General features: G+C 43.9%; 1 protein-coding gene across 1 annotated transcript; it reads left to right on the forward strand.

Annotated features, from left to right (window-relative positions):
* Positions 1 to 8,330: 8,330 nt before the first annotated feature.
* On the forward strand, positions 8,331 to 9,029 carry LOC308300357 (isopentenyl-diphosphate Delta-isomerase 1-like; the record flags this gene model as incomplete). The annotated part of the gene is made up of 1 exon (XM_080744173.1): positions 8,331 to 9,029. The coding sequence occupies one exon, from the start codon at positions 8,331 to 8,333 to the stop codon at positions 9,027 to 9,029; it is 699 nt and encodes a 232-aa protein (XP_080600299.1).
* Between the last annotated feature and the right edge of the window lie 5,493 nt (positions 9,030 to 14,522).

Here is a 14,522-nt window from a genome sequence, read left to right on the forward strand (position 1 = left end):
CTGAAAATATCACAATTGACGATTTAATTTAAAAAGAAAATGATGTTAACCACATTTTCAAATATTTTCAAACATTAAAACAAATGTAAAAAACGTTTTTCTTATTGTTTATAGCAAACAAAGCTCATAAAGAGTTGCAATGCAATGTACTTTGAGCTTGTAGCATCAGCATTTTTGCTATTGTATACACAAAGTGTAAATGGGCTTAAGTGGTTAGGTAAAGCAAGCAAAGCACCTGAACTTCAGTGTAATTTTATGTCTTAATGTCCTCTGGGTTAAAAAAAAAAAAAGGGTTGCCTTATAGTCAACTGTTGAGATTAAGAAGAATCTGCAACACTGAGTCTGATTTTGAGAGACAGGCCTCAGAGATGAGTGCCAGGTTTAAGGAAAGGGGTTATGATGATGTTATTTTAAAGACTTGTATGACTAGAATTAAACCTTTAAACAGAACTGGTCTCCTCACCCCTAAGCCCCCTACTGCTACTGCAGGCCATAATTTTATTTTGTCTACTACTTTCTCTCCCATTTCTCAAAACATTAAGCAAATTGTCAAAAAACACTGGCACATTCTCTCTAGTGATCCCTCTATAGGCAAAGCCTTTAGTACCCCCCCTATCTTTGCAAACAAAAGGTCTAAGAACCTTAATGATACTTTGGTCAAAAACGATACTTATACTCAGCCTTTACATTTTATGTCCACTATACCCTCAGGTAATTATCCTTGTAATGGTTGTCTTAACTGCAGTGCGATGATAAAAGGAGAGTACTTTGTACACCCTCATACAGGTCAAAAAATCAAAGTAAAAGGTAGAATCACATGTAAGACCAAGTATGTAGTATATCTTATTAAATGCCCTTGTGGTTTTTGCTATATAGGCAAAACTAAGAGAGAACTGAGAACCAGAATTACAGAACACAAAAGCAACATCAGAACCAAAGTTGAAAAATCCCCTATAGCTCGACATTTTAACAACACAGGACATGACATCTGTACACTTCGATACCAAGGTATAGAACTAGTCAATCCCTTAAAAAGAGGAGGAGACCGAGACCGGTTGCTATTACAAAGAGAGGCTTATTGGATCCACTATATGAACACCGAGTTCCCTAAAGGTTTAAATGAAGAACTGATGCTTAATTGTTTTCTTTAACTTAATTGTGTGTTCTCTCTGTGGGATGATATTTACTAACTTTGTATCACTTTGATTGTTTTTTGTATTATCGCTTTTATTATTATTTCTTTACCTAATGATGTCATTTGATAATGAGACACACAGCTGTATTGATTACATTACAAAGCACAGGAAACTATATGTACGTCACTTCCTGAACTTATTCAGTTACACTGATGATGGCCTGACGGCCGAAACGCGTCTGTCCTGACTACTGCTGCTGCTGTTAATTTATTAAAAATCACACCCGTGTGAACTGAGCGGTGGTCGTGGAGGCTGCGCAACAGCAAAACAAATATATATATATTGTGTGTGTGTGTGTGTGTGTGTGTGTGTGTGTGTGTGTGGGTGGGTGGGTGTCTGGCCTGGCCTGGCCTGAACAACAGCGCCCCTCCCTTAACATGTGTGGTCACAAAAGGTACTACATACAGGCTACATACAGACAGACACGCATACAGACAGACACGCATACAGACAGACAGACAGACAGACAGACCCACACACACGGCCACGTATAGGAGCGTTGTGACCACCGCTCAAAAAAGACTCTTATAACGTGAGTGCGGATTGCTTCTCTTCATGTCTTAGTGTCATCCAAAGCTACAGCAGCACCCCCTGCAGGACCTCCTGGACACATCCTGTGGACTGTTGGTAGAGCACTGCTGTACCTGCTCCTGTTTGTTATGATATTCATCATATCATATATCACATACAGGTGTATGTCAGCTAAAGGTGAGAATGCTCTCTCTCAGGTCTGAGTGACTTACATTAAAACATAATTATAAATCATTCTAAATTCAACTCTGATGTATTTTTCCTCCAGGGGGCCAAACACCAAATGATGGCAATGTGGTGAGTAATAAAATGTGAAAAAATATAACAAAATATACTGTGAAAGGCTGCAGTAAAATAACTGCCCATTAGCTCAAGTTACAGTATTGTACGTAGTATTATTATTATTGTTGTAGTTTTAACTGCGCTCTCGTATCAACACAAAAGTGAAGGGGAACTTATATGAACATATTTGATATCAAAATGACATTACACACTTGGAGAACCTTCACTAGTTTTGTTATTCTATTTTGGCCACGAACTCCATCTTGCTCTGACTCAGTGTTAGATTGCCCTGTCCAAACATAATGTGAATAAATAGTCTTGAATAGAATAGAATAAAATGGAGAGTTTAAATCCAGGTGTCAGTGTCAGTGACCAACCGCATGTCAACTACTGTATGTTGTTATTACTGTGTAGGATGATGATGATGATGATGATCCCACTTATGTCAATCAGACCACCACAGTCTAACAACAAGAACAATGCTACTGGGACAACACAGGTAAAATGGTACTTAATTGTAGTCGTATTTCTTTATTGAGTTATGGCACATTATATTGTTGGTCTGCATTCTCTGTGTTGTCTATAATGTTGTCTGTAAAGCAAGTTGTGTTATAGTGTTTAAATTGTTTTGGGTATAGGCTCCTACATTTCATTGTCTTTCAGGTTCAGAGTCGGTAAGCCTATATGATGCTGAGGGACTTATATCACCATGATGAAGACCGTTTCTGCGCGTCGTTGATTCAACAACCTCTTCAACGTTGTCAACAAACCACAGAAATTAAGTGACCATACCTGCTCTGTCAAGAGTTTTCAGATAGAAAAATATAAACATATTTATTTATCATTCCAATGCCGTATTCAGTAGCATTAGAAAGGCATAAACCACTCTCACTTTAAGTTCTTAGGAGTCTTTTTTATTAATGATGCAGCAGCAGCAGCTTAACATGCAGCTGCTGCTGCTGCATCATTAATAAAAAAGACTCCTAAGAACTTAAAGTGAGTGCGGTTTATGCCTTTCTACGTCTACTTACCTGATCCCGCACCCAAGGAACCTTGTAGACCGAATTGTATTCAGTAGCATTCAGCTTTTGTACTATGTTATGTTCACATAAAGTTCTATCGTAAAAGCTCAATGAGTTATACAAACAATAGACGTGACTATCCCAGGGCGGGGCTCAGGGGTAGAGTGGCCGCTTGGCAACCGGAAGGTTCCCAGTTCGATCCTAGCCATAAATTATAACTACCAGGAGAGGATGCTAATATGCGGAGGTTATGTCTCTCCTGGAGTTATAAACCAGAGTCATATGGCTCTCGCTGGTTGAGCCCCAACGTCCATACTACGCTCAAAACATGTACATATCAATAAGTTGCTCACCGATCCGTCGAAACAGCTTTATATCTACCGGATGGCACACTCGTTGGCATGTGTTAGTCCATATTTTTCTAATAAATGAATGTTTACAAAAACTTCTCTGAGACTCACGTTTCCTCGTCGCCTTCAGAACGCTTCAGAACTACAGAACGTTGGAATACTTCCGCATACAAAAACGTCATGTCCTAGTATGAGCGAATCGCAACGGCGATCAACGTCACGTGATATGTTCGGCCATTTTTACCCAAGCAGTTCAAAAACAAGGAAAGCGATGAGACTCGGTGAAGTGTGCCGTCCGGTAGATATAAAGCTGTTTCGACGGATCGGTGAGCAACTTATTGATATGTACATGTTTTTCTGTCATAGTATGGACTCTATAGTAGGCTATATTTGATCTGACATAATATTGTATAATTATAGGAGCATCCCTTTTCCTGCGTGAAAATATGGAATCATTTGCTTTGTTATTTTTAATAAAGTTCTCTCTTTCTATTTTTGGATGCTAGTTGACTTGACTATGTTTCGCTCATTGTCTACCTTTTTATGTATATGGGCCCACCACTGACACACACCGATTTCCCACAGCTGCGCGGCTCGTTACCTATGTGTGTGGCGTGTCGCTGATTGCCCACAGCTGGGGCGCTACTAGCGTGACACACTCACTCACTCATTCATTCACTCACTCACTGACGGACATGAGCTGCAGGTTTCTATAGTAAATGTGACGTGACAGTCGCAACAATATTTTGTCACTGTCAGGCAGAAACCTTGTATCTGTAAGAGTGGCCCAACCTACATTAACAGCCAGTATTAACTGGTACCTTTGTCAACACTTCAAGCAAATTACTGAGTTGTGCTAATAAATAATTAAGGTTACACCTCTTTGTCAAAGTGTAGTATTTACGTATTACCATTAGCACACCCAAATAATCATAGAACTTTCCGACAACGCCACCTCTATTAAAGAGGAAAAGGTTCAGTAGTAATGAACACCTTTTATAAGGACACACAGGTTCGTATATACGGGATACCAGAGCAATATAACCCTTGGAGAGAGTGGACCAGGACATCAACTTGAAAAGGTATAACAAACTTTATTTCTAAAATACAGAGGCCTCTATCACGCCATAAAACACAGTTCCAAAAATAAAAGAAATGAAACCTATCGCTCCTAAGCTAAAACTAGAAAATGCTAAACAACAATAAAACATCAGTTCAAAACCCCTCCTTCGTATACGTTTCTCATTAGCAGTTAAAGTGCACTTTGCAAAGTTAACTCCAGGCCTGTTACGGCCTTCAAATTGTAATAATATAATTATTACAATAAATAGGATTTGGCAAGGATATAAGACTAATAACCATATAATTATTAATATCAGTTAAGCAGGTATGAGATAATAAGGATAATAATAATAATAAGCAGAGTGAGTGAAAGGTGTAGAGGGACACAGCAACTCTTCGGTAAACGTCTACTTCTTAGGCCCACGCATCTGCGAACAAGGAAAATAGGCCAGTATCTTCGTATACTTCAATTCATCGGCATAACTTCAGGTCAGTGGCTCGAATAGACAATGGTGCATAGATAGGATACTCACAACCAGGCAGCCGAGTGGCTGCCGGTGCGGGTGATTCGCACGACACCACTGTCACCACTGCGACCCCTCTCATCAGCTCAGATAGAGCGGCTCGTCTCGGCTCGTCTGGATCAGGATAGATGGTCCGCGGGAACACTGCTGGTTCTGCTGGGCCACCGTGTTGTCTGGATCACTGCGTCGCACTGTAGAGCTCACTCGTTTTCGTCATCAATGTTTCTTAGTTAAGGCTCACTCGTTTTCATCATCACTGTTTCTTGGTTAGGGCTCACTGCTCATGCCCTCCTGTTAGCAGTCGGTCCTCAGTTCCTCATATCGCCGGTTGCCCTGCCGGTTCACCTGCCTCTGCCCGTCACACACAACACGTCCGTCTCCTTCCTCGTTCAGAGACAGAATGACTCTGGCTCTCCTTTTAAAGGCCGCCTCTCACTCTGCCAGCCGCCCATTGGCTGAGCTACTGAGCCTAGTTACCCTATCAGTTCTCAGTTCAGGACACACATGCACAGGAGGAGTTGGTTCAGGGGGGAAACAGCATTAACATCATATCACAAAAGTCCAACAATGTATTCAAAAGTAGAAAGACAGAAAGAATACATTGAAATAGTTAATAATAAAGAAAAACAAAAAATAATAATACCGCTTCCTTTCACCCCCTTACATATCTCCAAGTTTCAAATTTGTACATTTTTTCGCAAATGTAAAGCACTGCTTCATCACACAAGGCCGTCGCACAAAAGTAGTGAAAACAGCTGATCTACAAGCACACAACACCTCGCAGATTGGCTATTTTCACTAGTTTAAATCATTTTTTAAATGATAAATACAAACAAACGGTTTTGAACATACATGGTTTCCACCCGACAACAACGATTTGCTTCTGAGATAAAATTATTGAAGAAAAAAACACCTCAAACTTTTACATAAGTAAAGTACTTTAGTATATGTACTTACTTTCCACCTCTGGTTCTATACTCAAAACACAGTGGAACAGTCATGTTTTTGCCTCTCTTGGGGCGAACAAAGGAAGATGAAATGTGACTTTTGAGACTCCTGCTAAAGAGACATCGCTGGATCTGTCCTGTCCCTCGGGAACCCTTCACCCAACATCACCCTGCAGTTGCGTAGTAACCATGCAGCCAGGGGCTCTTTTCCACGGCAAGAACCAAGCAGAACCGCGCCGTGCTGTGTTAACTTAATTCACAGGTTCTGGATTCTGTTTCCATATCATTATCATTTTCCATATAACTCCATATCAGCAACAGCAGCACTGTTTGTTAGTTCATGTTCAAAAGTGTTATGGAATATTATCAGAATACCTGTCAAAGCTGGGAATAAATTCCTTACCAAACGATTGCTTCACCAATGTGTTCATAAAGGTGTCTAGTAACATATCTAAAATTTGAAATTCAAAATCCCTAGGAGAATCTTTGACAGCTAGGGTAACTTTGGGTCTCATTCACTTACTATACACTATACTATAAAGGAAAAAATTACTCCCAAAAATCTTCTTTAAGTGGGATGTGAGGGGTCTAACTAGGTGTTTTATTCGGAACCCATTGCAAGCATATTTTGTTTTGCACGAAAAACATTCCTTGGGCTAAATATGGACCCCACAAAACGATGTTGAGTGATGAATCATCACTTTTCACAGTAAGTGAATGAGACCCAAAGTTACCCTAGCTGTCAAAAATTCTCCTAGGGATTTTGAATTTCAATCTTTGTTAGATATGTTACTAGACACCTTTACGAACACATTGGTGAAGAAATGGTTTGGTATGGAATTTATTCCCAGGTTTTATTAATATCCCCTGACTATAATTTTAACTATCCACAGTATCTAAATCCTTAATTGGTTCTCAAAGTGGGGTCCGGGGACCCCCAGGGGTCCTCGAGGGATTTCCAGGGTGTACGGATGGAACCAAGTGGACCCGTAAGGGTCCATTTGTCTCCATTTGTCTCTGAGTTAAATTAGCATTGATTTTACAACATAAATTGGGGTCCCAGAGATAGAAATGCCATTAAATGGGGTCCGTAGCCTTTAATGCATGTCAAACTGGGGGTTCCTGAAAATAAAATTGTTTCAAATCACTGCTAGCACTGTAAAAATCTTCTCTTACGGGGGTCCCTGGCATATCTTTTCAAATGGGGGTCCGCGGGCTAATATGTCAATTTGGGGGTCCTTTGATCCCACTTAGAGAACCATGACTGTAGAGTAGTTAGTCAATCTGACCAAACAAAAGGAAGACAGGATCCTCATTACAACTTTCATCAAATTACTCCATACCCCATTTCGGCCACTAGATGGTAGCAAAATACCAGCCAGCACACATAATGTCATTTCTTATGCTGCCAAGTGCCCATCATACAAGTTACACTGTCATATACTGTAAAATGAAAATAATAAATGCATATCATTGCTGTTGGGCAGAAACCTCTTATCTCCATATTCCAAAATTGTTTTGGGGAAATTAACGCCCTACTTGATCATACCACAGCATCACACAAAAGTGTCAATAGTAGCAGATCTACAAGCCTGAAGACGGCATGAAGGGGTTTGAGCTTGTAGATCTGTCACTTTGTTTTTTAGTTTTTTATTTGAATCCTGAAATGTAACACCTTTAGCCAAGTTAATCCACCCGACAGAGCTGCTATGCTGCTGCCATAGACTAGCTCCTCCAAATATGGACACTTTGTATCCAATTATGTGACTCAATCTGCTGAACTCAAGGCTTCTAAATGGGACACCACAAACCAATGGCTGATGGTGGTGATGTCACGGTGACACTTCTCACAGTCTAATAATAACGATGACGTCATTTCTCTCAAATAAAAGGCCAGAGAAGTCCATGCCCTCCTGATGCCACAGTGCCGTGCCGTAACACACAACTGTCATGCAGTGGTGTCCAGGTTCTTGGATAAGGCACACCGCAAGAAGTGCTCAGTACAACACGTAGTACTAGAATTCCTTATTTAGGAGACGTTGACGATGCCTCTCAGTTCGATCACAATGACAGTGAGGAACTGTGACGTCGCCACCAAAATAAAATAGATAGTTGAAGCATTGCAGTTCACAGAGTGCAGCCTTTGAAAGGCGTACAAATAGTAGAGATTGATAACTTGAAGATGACGGAGGACTAGATACGATCTTCCAGCTTAGTCACAGTACTAACGACTCCAAGCGTGCAGAGCATGCCGATTTCTGTGAAGGCCCTTATCGGCCTGGAAGTTGAGCCGAGCGATGAGAACACTGAGAAGGTTGAGGCCAACAACATCCAGGACATGGAAAGCGTTCAGCCTGACCAGCGGAGGCCGATCTTCGCCGGCACGCACCCGGAAGGCGTTCACGCCCCGTCCGCAATGAACGCGGACGGCCTGGACGAGAAGCAGGCGTGGCTCCTCTCGGAGGTGTGCATCCTCGTCGACGACGACGACCGCGCGATCGGAGGCGACACCAAGAGGAACTGCCACCTGAACGCCAACATCGACAGGGGCTCACTGCACAGAGCCTTCAGCGTCTTCCTCTTCGACGACGAAGAGAGGCTGCTCCTGCAGCAGAGGTCCGACGCCAAGATCACGTTCCCGGGCTGCTTCACGAACGCGTGCTGCAGCCACCCTCTGCACACCCTCGCCGGCGAGCTGGACGAGAGGGATGCCATGGGAGTGAGGAGGGCCGCCCAGAGGCGGCTCAACGCCGAGCTGGGGATCCCCGTGGGGCAGGTGACGCCGGACGAGATGACGTACCTGACGAGGATCCACTACAAGGCCCGGTCGGACGGCGTGTGGGGAGAGCACGAGATCGACTATGTGCTCCTCGTGCAGAAGGACGTGGAGGTGCGCCCCGACCCCAACGAGGTCAAGGCCCACCGCTACGTCACCCGCGAGCAGCTGAGGGAGATGATGGAGAAGGCGAAGCGCAAGGAGCTGGAGATCACGCCGTGGTTCGGGCTCATCGTCGAGACCTTCCTCTTCGAGTGGTGGGACAACCTGCGCGACCTGAGGCGGTTTGTGGATCACGGCCGCATCCACCGCATGTGTCCACCCTCTAGTATCACGTAAGAATCCTATCTAGTGTGAAGTGAGTCGTGAAATGTATTGATTCATTTCATTAAGTGTCATTAAGTGAAAGGCCCATCTCTCCCTGAAGGATCTAGAGCAGGGGTCTTCAACAGGGGGTCCGGGACCCCTAGGGGGTCCTCAGAGTTACTACAGAGGGTACTTCAAATCTTTGTGTGATTGAGAACTTAAGCCAAAAATAGCAGATCTACAAGCTCACAAGCGCAAGGTGTTGTGAGCTTGTAGATCGGCTATTTTGGCAAAGAGGTCTGGTGTATTGGGCAGACTAAGTACAGAGTGAAAGGTCAAGTTTATTAATTATTGACTGTTCAAGTGGTTAAATATCTGAAAACATAAATTCACATGAATCCAAAATACACTGAAACCCTAACCCTAACCCTGCCGTCAAACGATGAAACTATAATGGAATCTATGAACAGGTTGTGGGGGTCCATGCTTCATCTCTCTCTCAACTAAGGGGTCCTTGGCCTGAAAACGTTGAAGACCCCTGATCTAGAGTCTAGAAATTAGAGTATAGAAATTAATGCTTTCATTTGGTCGAGGCTTGATCAGTCGCACCCGATTGCCTCCTCACCGGTAAAAAAGGGCGTGACCACATAGACTGTTCGTCTCCCTGTCCATTTTAGAATTGATTTTAAGCTTTTATTGTTTGTTTTTAATGGCCTAAAACAGCCTGGCTTCTCTGTACAGCTGAACGTGTGCATTATCACATGCACCCTACAGCAAGAACTTTGAGGTCATCTGACGTCTGTATGTACAAATACAAAAAGAAAAAAAACAGAAAGAAGAACAGGTGACCGAGCCTTTGCAGCAGCTGCCCCTATGTTCTGGAACAGCTTGTCTCTCCATATTTGATCTGTCCAGTTTCTAGTCAAAACTCACTTCTCCCTGGCCCTCAATTGTAAATAAGCACACACCCCTGTCCTTTGCTTGTGCACTACTTTTATAAGCCCTTCTTGGAAGGAGCTAAGCATCTGGCTTTGATTTGATTGATTGAAGACTTTATTAGAAGTTTGCATAGGAAAAGGTACAGTTTCATGACGGTACAGTTCACTGGTACAAGGTCTACTAAAAGGAGATCCATGAAAAGACTAAGCTTATTTCCACTGGAAACCATTTAAGTATCTCATATAACATTGAATGACAGACAGATAGAACACAGTACTATGCAGTAGATATGTAAAGAAAAACAAAACAAAGACAGTAATTCTTAAACAAACAGTATATACAAAGAAGGGGCAGGGGAGGGTAGGGTTGGGGCTAGGTTCATTATTACCAGTTGCGAACGGCTGCTGCCTGTAAGTGGCTTTTCAGGGCAATTTTAAAGGATGCAAGTGATCCACACTCCTTTATGGCCTTCGGTAAGGCTTTCCACATTTTGGTGGTATAGCAGAAAAAAGAGTTTGACCCTTTGTTGGTTTTGACTCTGGGTTGAAAGTGATCTGTGGCGCTGCCTCTGGTGTTGTAATTATGGACATCCTTAATGTTTATAAAGTATTTTGACAGGTACTTGGGTATCATAGTGGTGTAGTGTATCTTGTACACCAGGCCCATTGCAAGCTGCTGTACTCTGTCATCTACTCTGAGCCACCCCACTCTTAATTGGTGAGTAGCGGTGAGGTGAGTCTGATAGGGAAGGCTAAGCAGGACCCTAATTAGTTTATTTTGGGCTGTTTGGAGTTTAGTTTTCAGGGCTTGTGGGGCGTCACGATACCATACGTGGACTCCGTAGTCAAAGAGGGGCTGGATTATTGCACCAGCTATGGTCTTCAGTGTGTTAAAATTGACCATCGGGGCTATCCTCTGTAGGAAACGAGTTCGTTGGTTGATTTTATTTATTACTTTAGAAGTCATCTTTTCACTGGAAAGATTAGCTTCCAGGATACATCCTAAGTAAGAGATTTCGTTTTTTCGTGTTATGACCTTGTCACCCACTTTGATTGTGAAGTTATCGACCTTTTTGAGGTTATGATTTGTTCCAAAGAGGATGGACTCCGTTTTTCCCAGGTGAATTGATAATTTGTTGTCGTTAAGCCATGTGCAGATCTTACTTAGTTCAGAGTTAAGTGTCTTCTCAACCTGCAAGTGGTCCTTGCCCGAGACTAGGAGAGCCGAGTCATCCGCGAACAGGAACAGGTTGCAGTCACAAGCAGATGCCATGTCGTTCACGTATATTAGGAACAACAGAGGCCCCAGTATGCTACCTTGAGGAACACCACAGCTTACTGGGAGGGGGGGGGACATGGTACCGTTAATCTCCACCACCTGTTCCCTCCCCACCAGGTAAGATTGCATCCAACTCACTGCTGCGCTGTCAAGACCGATGGCTTTTAGTTTCTCAATCAGAATAGAATGATTTACGGTATCAAATGCCTTCTGGAGGTCCATCATGACCATGCCGCTATATTTGCCGTCATCCGCTTCGCGTTTGATTTGGTCAGTCAAATAGAGAAGGCATGTGTCGGTGGAATGAGATTTTCTGAATCCAGATTGGAACTCGTAAATCAGATTATTCTCATCGAGATATCTTGCAATCTGGCTTTGTCCGGGCTCTGAAGCGTGGTCTACATCTTGGCACAAAGATGACTTACTCTTTTTGTTAAAAAGAGTATGTCAGAGGACTCAATAATATAACAGAGGAGAGGTCGTAAAATCAAAGTACCTCAATCATGTCTACAACAATACAAATACTTTGCCTTGCCTTGATGAAGACTAGTTCTGCTCTTTTCAAAATGTTGTAGACGTTTAGGCCCTCTCCTCCAATATTTTAGGAGAGCTCGGATTTTTCCTCTTTTTAGTTTTGGTTCCCGTTGATCCTTGAAGCACCAAGCTATGTTTATAACTCGAATTGTATCTTCGTTGAGCACCTGCAGGTTGATCCCTCTCTCCTGGGTTTATTTGTTACCCCTTTGATAAGCCTTTGATTATTGATATGATTGTAATTTCTAAATTATACATCACTTAAATATAGTACATTAAATAGTATTGCCATACTTGTATGTCCACAATACAAGGCAATTGTAAAATAAACAGTGTGCCTCTGTAGGAAGTGTCAAAATGTGAGCCCCCAGAAGATTACAATCCATTAAAACACAGATTTGACACTGTACGATTATTGATCACACCAGTTTGAGCTTCTTCATGGTCCTCCATCTGTCCTTGAGGTGGACATTTGTTCTGTCCTCAAAGTTGTAGTGTGACAAGATCTTGGCCCAGTTCCCCTCTCCAAATCTGGCGACCGCTACTTTCAACAGGTCCGACTCATCATTGGTCCACTTCTTCCTCCTGGCAGTACTCGTGTCATCACTTTGCCTGTTGTTTTTCTTTTCACTGAAGCCAAATAAGTCCTCTTCATCACTCCACACTTCCTTTGTCTCCTTTGCGCTATTGTACAGCGTTTTCCATTTGGAATACTTGGAGTTCACCGGAGGATTGGAGTGTGCCGGAGGGGTGGAGTGCACTTGAGGGTTGGAGTTCCTCTGAGGGGTGGCGCTCTTGGTGGCCCTCTTGTGAGGGGTGTAGTAAGTGGGATGGTCAGAGGAGCTGTCCACTATTGAGTCGATGTCATCACTCTCTAGCTGGAGCTCATTGTCTGGACTACGGGGCGCTCGTTTTCGTTGTCTCCATTTAGGCGGTTCATTGGCAGGAGCAGAGCTGAAGGGGTTCTCGATGTCCCCTGCTGAGGACTCTGATGTCTCATTAACAGTACTGCTGGCTGGTCGTTTTCGAAGGGGTGATGATTCCATGTGTGGGACAGATCTACCTGCTGACGACTGGGCTAACCTTTCCAAGTTCTGGTTTGAGTCGCTGGAGTGTGCGGATGTGGTCCTTCCACCGTGTGTGTGCATTGATGCTACCATTGACTGAGCTGGCTCCTCTGTTGTGACCTGGGTTTCCTCCTCCTGAGAGTCCATCATGTCCTGGCTGTCAGCTCCCACTTCCACCCTCGTCTCCTTGTTTTCAGGTTCCTCTATGGTCGCATTGCTGTTTGGCAGCGTCACCAGGCGAGCCACAGTGAACAGTGCCTCCACGGGTGGGTCCGCCTCCCCAGGGGGCTCCGCTGCTACGCCTGTGGTTGTTGTGGGCTTCGGTGTAGGGTCCTGTGTCACTGGAGTCTTGTTGATGACGGGAGCCTGGACTGAGGAGGAGGAGGACTCATGCTCCTCCAGCTGCTCAAAGGAGACGTCAGAGCCCTTGGCCAAAGCGACGTAGGCTGCCTTCAGTCTGCTCCTCGGGATGGGCACGTCGTCATGGCTTGCGTTGCTGGCCTGTGGTCTTTGATGCCTACGCGTGGATCTGTTTGCAACCGGGCTCCATTTCGTGGCCGCTGGCACTGACTGAAACGGCTCCTCGGTAGTGGTGTGGGTTTCATCCCCCTGCGAGTCCATCAACTCCGGGCTGTCAGATTCATCTCCCACCTGCATCTCCTGCCTCGGGCATGGAAGTGGAGGCGAGTCTAGCTCAGCTGCTTGAACCTTGACAGGGTTGATGACTTCATCCAGATGTCGCTGATTGATTATCTTTTTTGCATTCGTTGTCCTTAAATGCCTGTATCGCAAAATGGACATAATGGTCCACCAGCCAGCGGTTGACGACCGGACATCCTTCACTGCTGGTATTTACTTCCTTCAATGACAAACGGTTGCACATGTCCTTATATATGGGTTGTATCGTCTGATAGCAGCTCGGATGATTTCCAACTCTTTGACCTGGCTCCTTATATGGTTATCTCAGCTTTCTCTTATTATGGTTTTCGTGTTCCAGACGACTTAAACCACCATGGACAACCCTCACCAAACTGCTTACTGCCTGCCTACCTACCTACCACCAAACTGCATCCATCATCTAACTACTTACCACCCACTTCCCTAGATGTGGGTGGTAGGTGGTAGATCCCTAATCTAACTATATACCTTCCAACAACCATAGAAGTATGGTCTACCTACCTACCTACCTACCTACCTACCTACCTACCTACCTACCTACCTACCTACCTACCTACCTACCTACCACCATAATGTGTCCTTCATCTACTAACTACGAACCACCATACTGCATCCAATCCATCCATCATCTAATTACCGACTTACCATCCACCATACTGCATCCCTCATCTTACTACTTACCTACCACCATCTGTGTGGCTGGTTCTACAGACAGGGATCTCCATATATGGGCATAAAAGGGATTATATGTATGATGATGTCAGATGTCATAGACGTCATAGGACTTTCACATAACGAATAACTGAGTAAGCATGTTTGGGGTCTCACAGCATATCTCCATATACAGTACATGGATCTCCATATATGGGTACCAGGGGTCTCCATATATGGGTAAATATACATCACTGGCCAGATGGCCAAGACAGGGCGCAACCTTGCCCTTTAGGGCGAGGTCGCTTGTCGCCCTTAGGCATCCATCCACTCATCTACTTGCATAAATTCAGCACGTGCATTCAACAGCCTGGCTTGC

This window comes from Nannobrachium achirus (assembly GCF_963921795.1).
Source record: "Nannobrachium achirus genome assembly, chromosome: 16".
NCBI classification, from domain to species: domain Eukaryota; kingdom Metazoa; phylum Chordata; class Actinopteri; order Myctophiformes; family Myctophidae; genus Nannobrachium; species Nannobrachium achirus.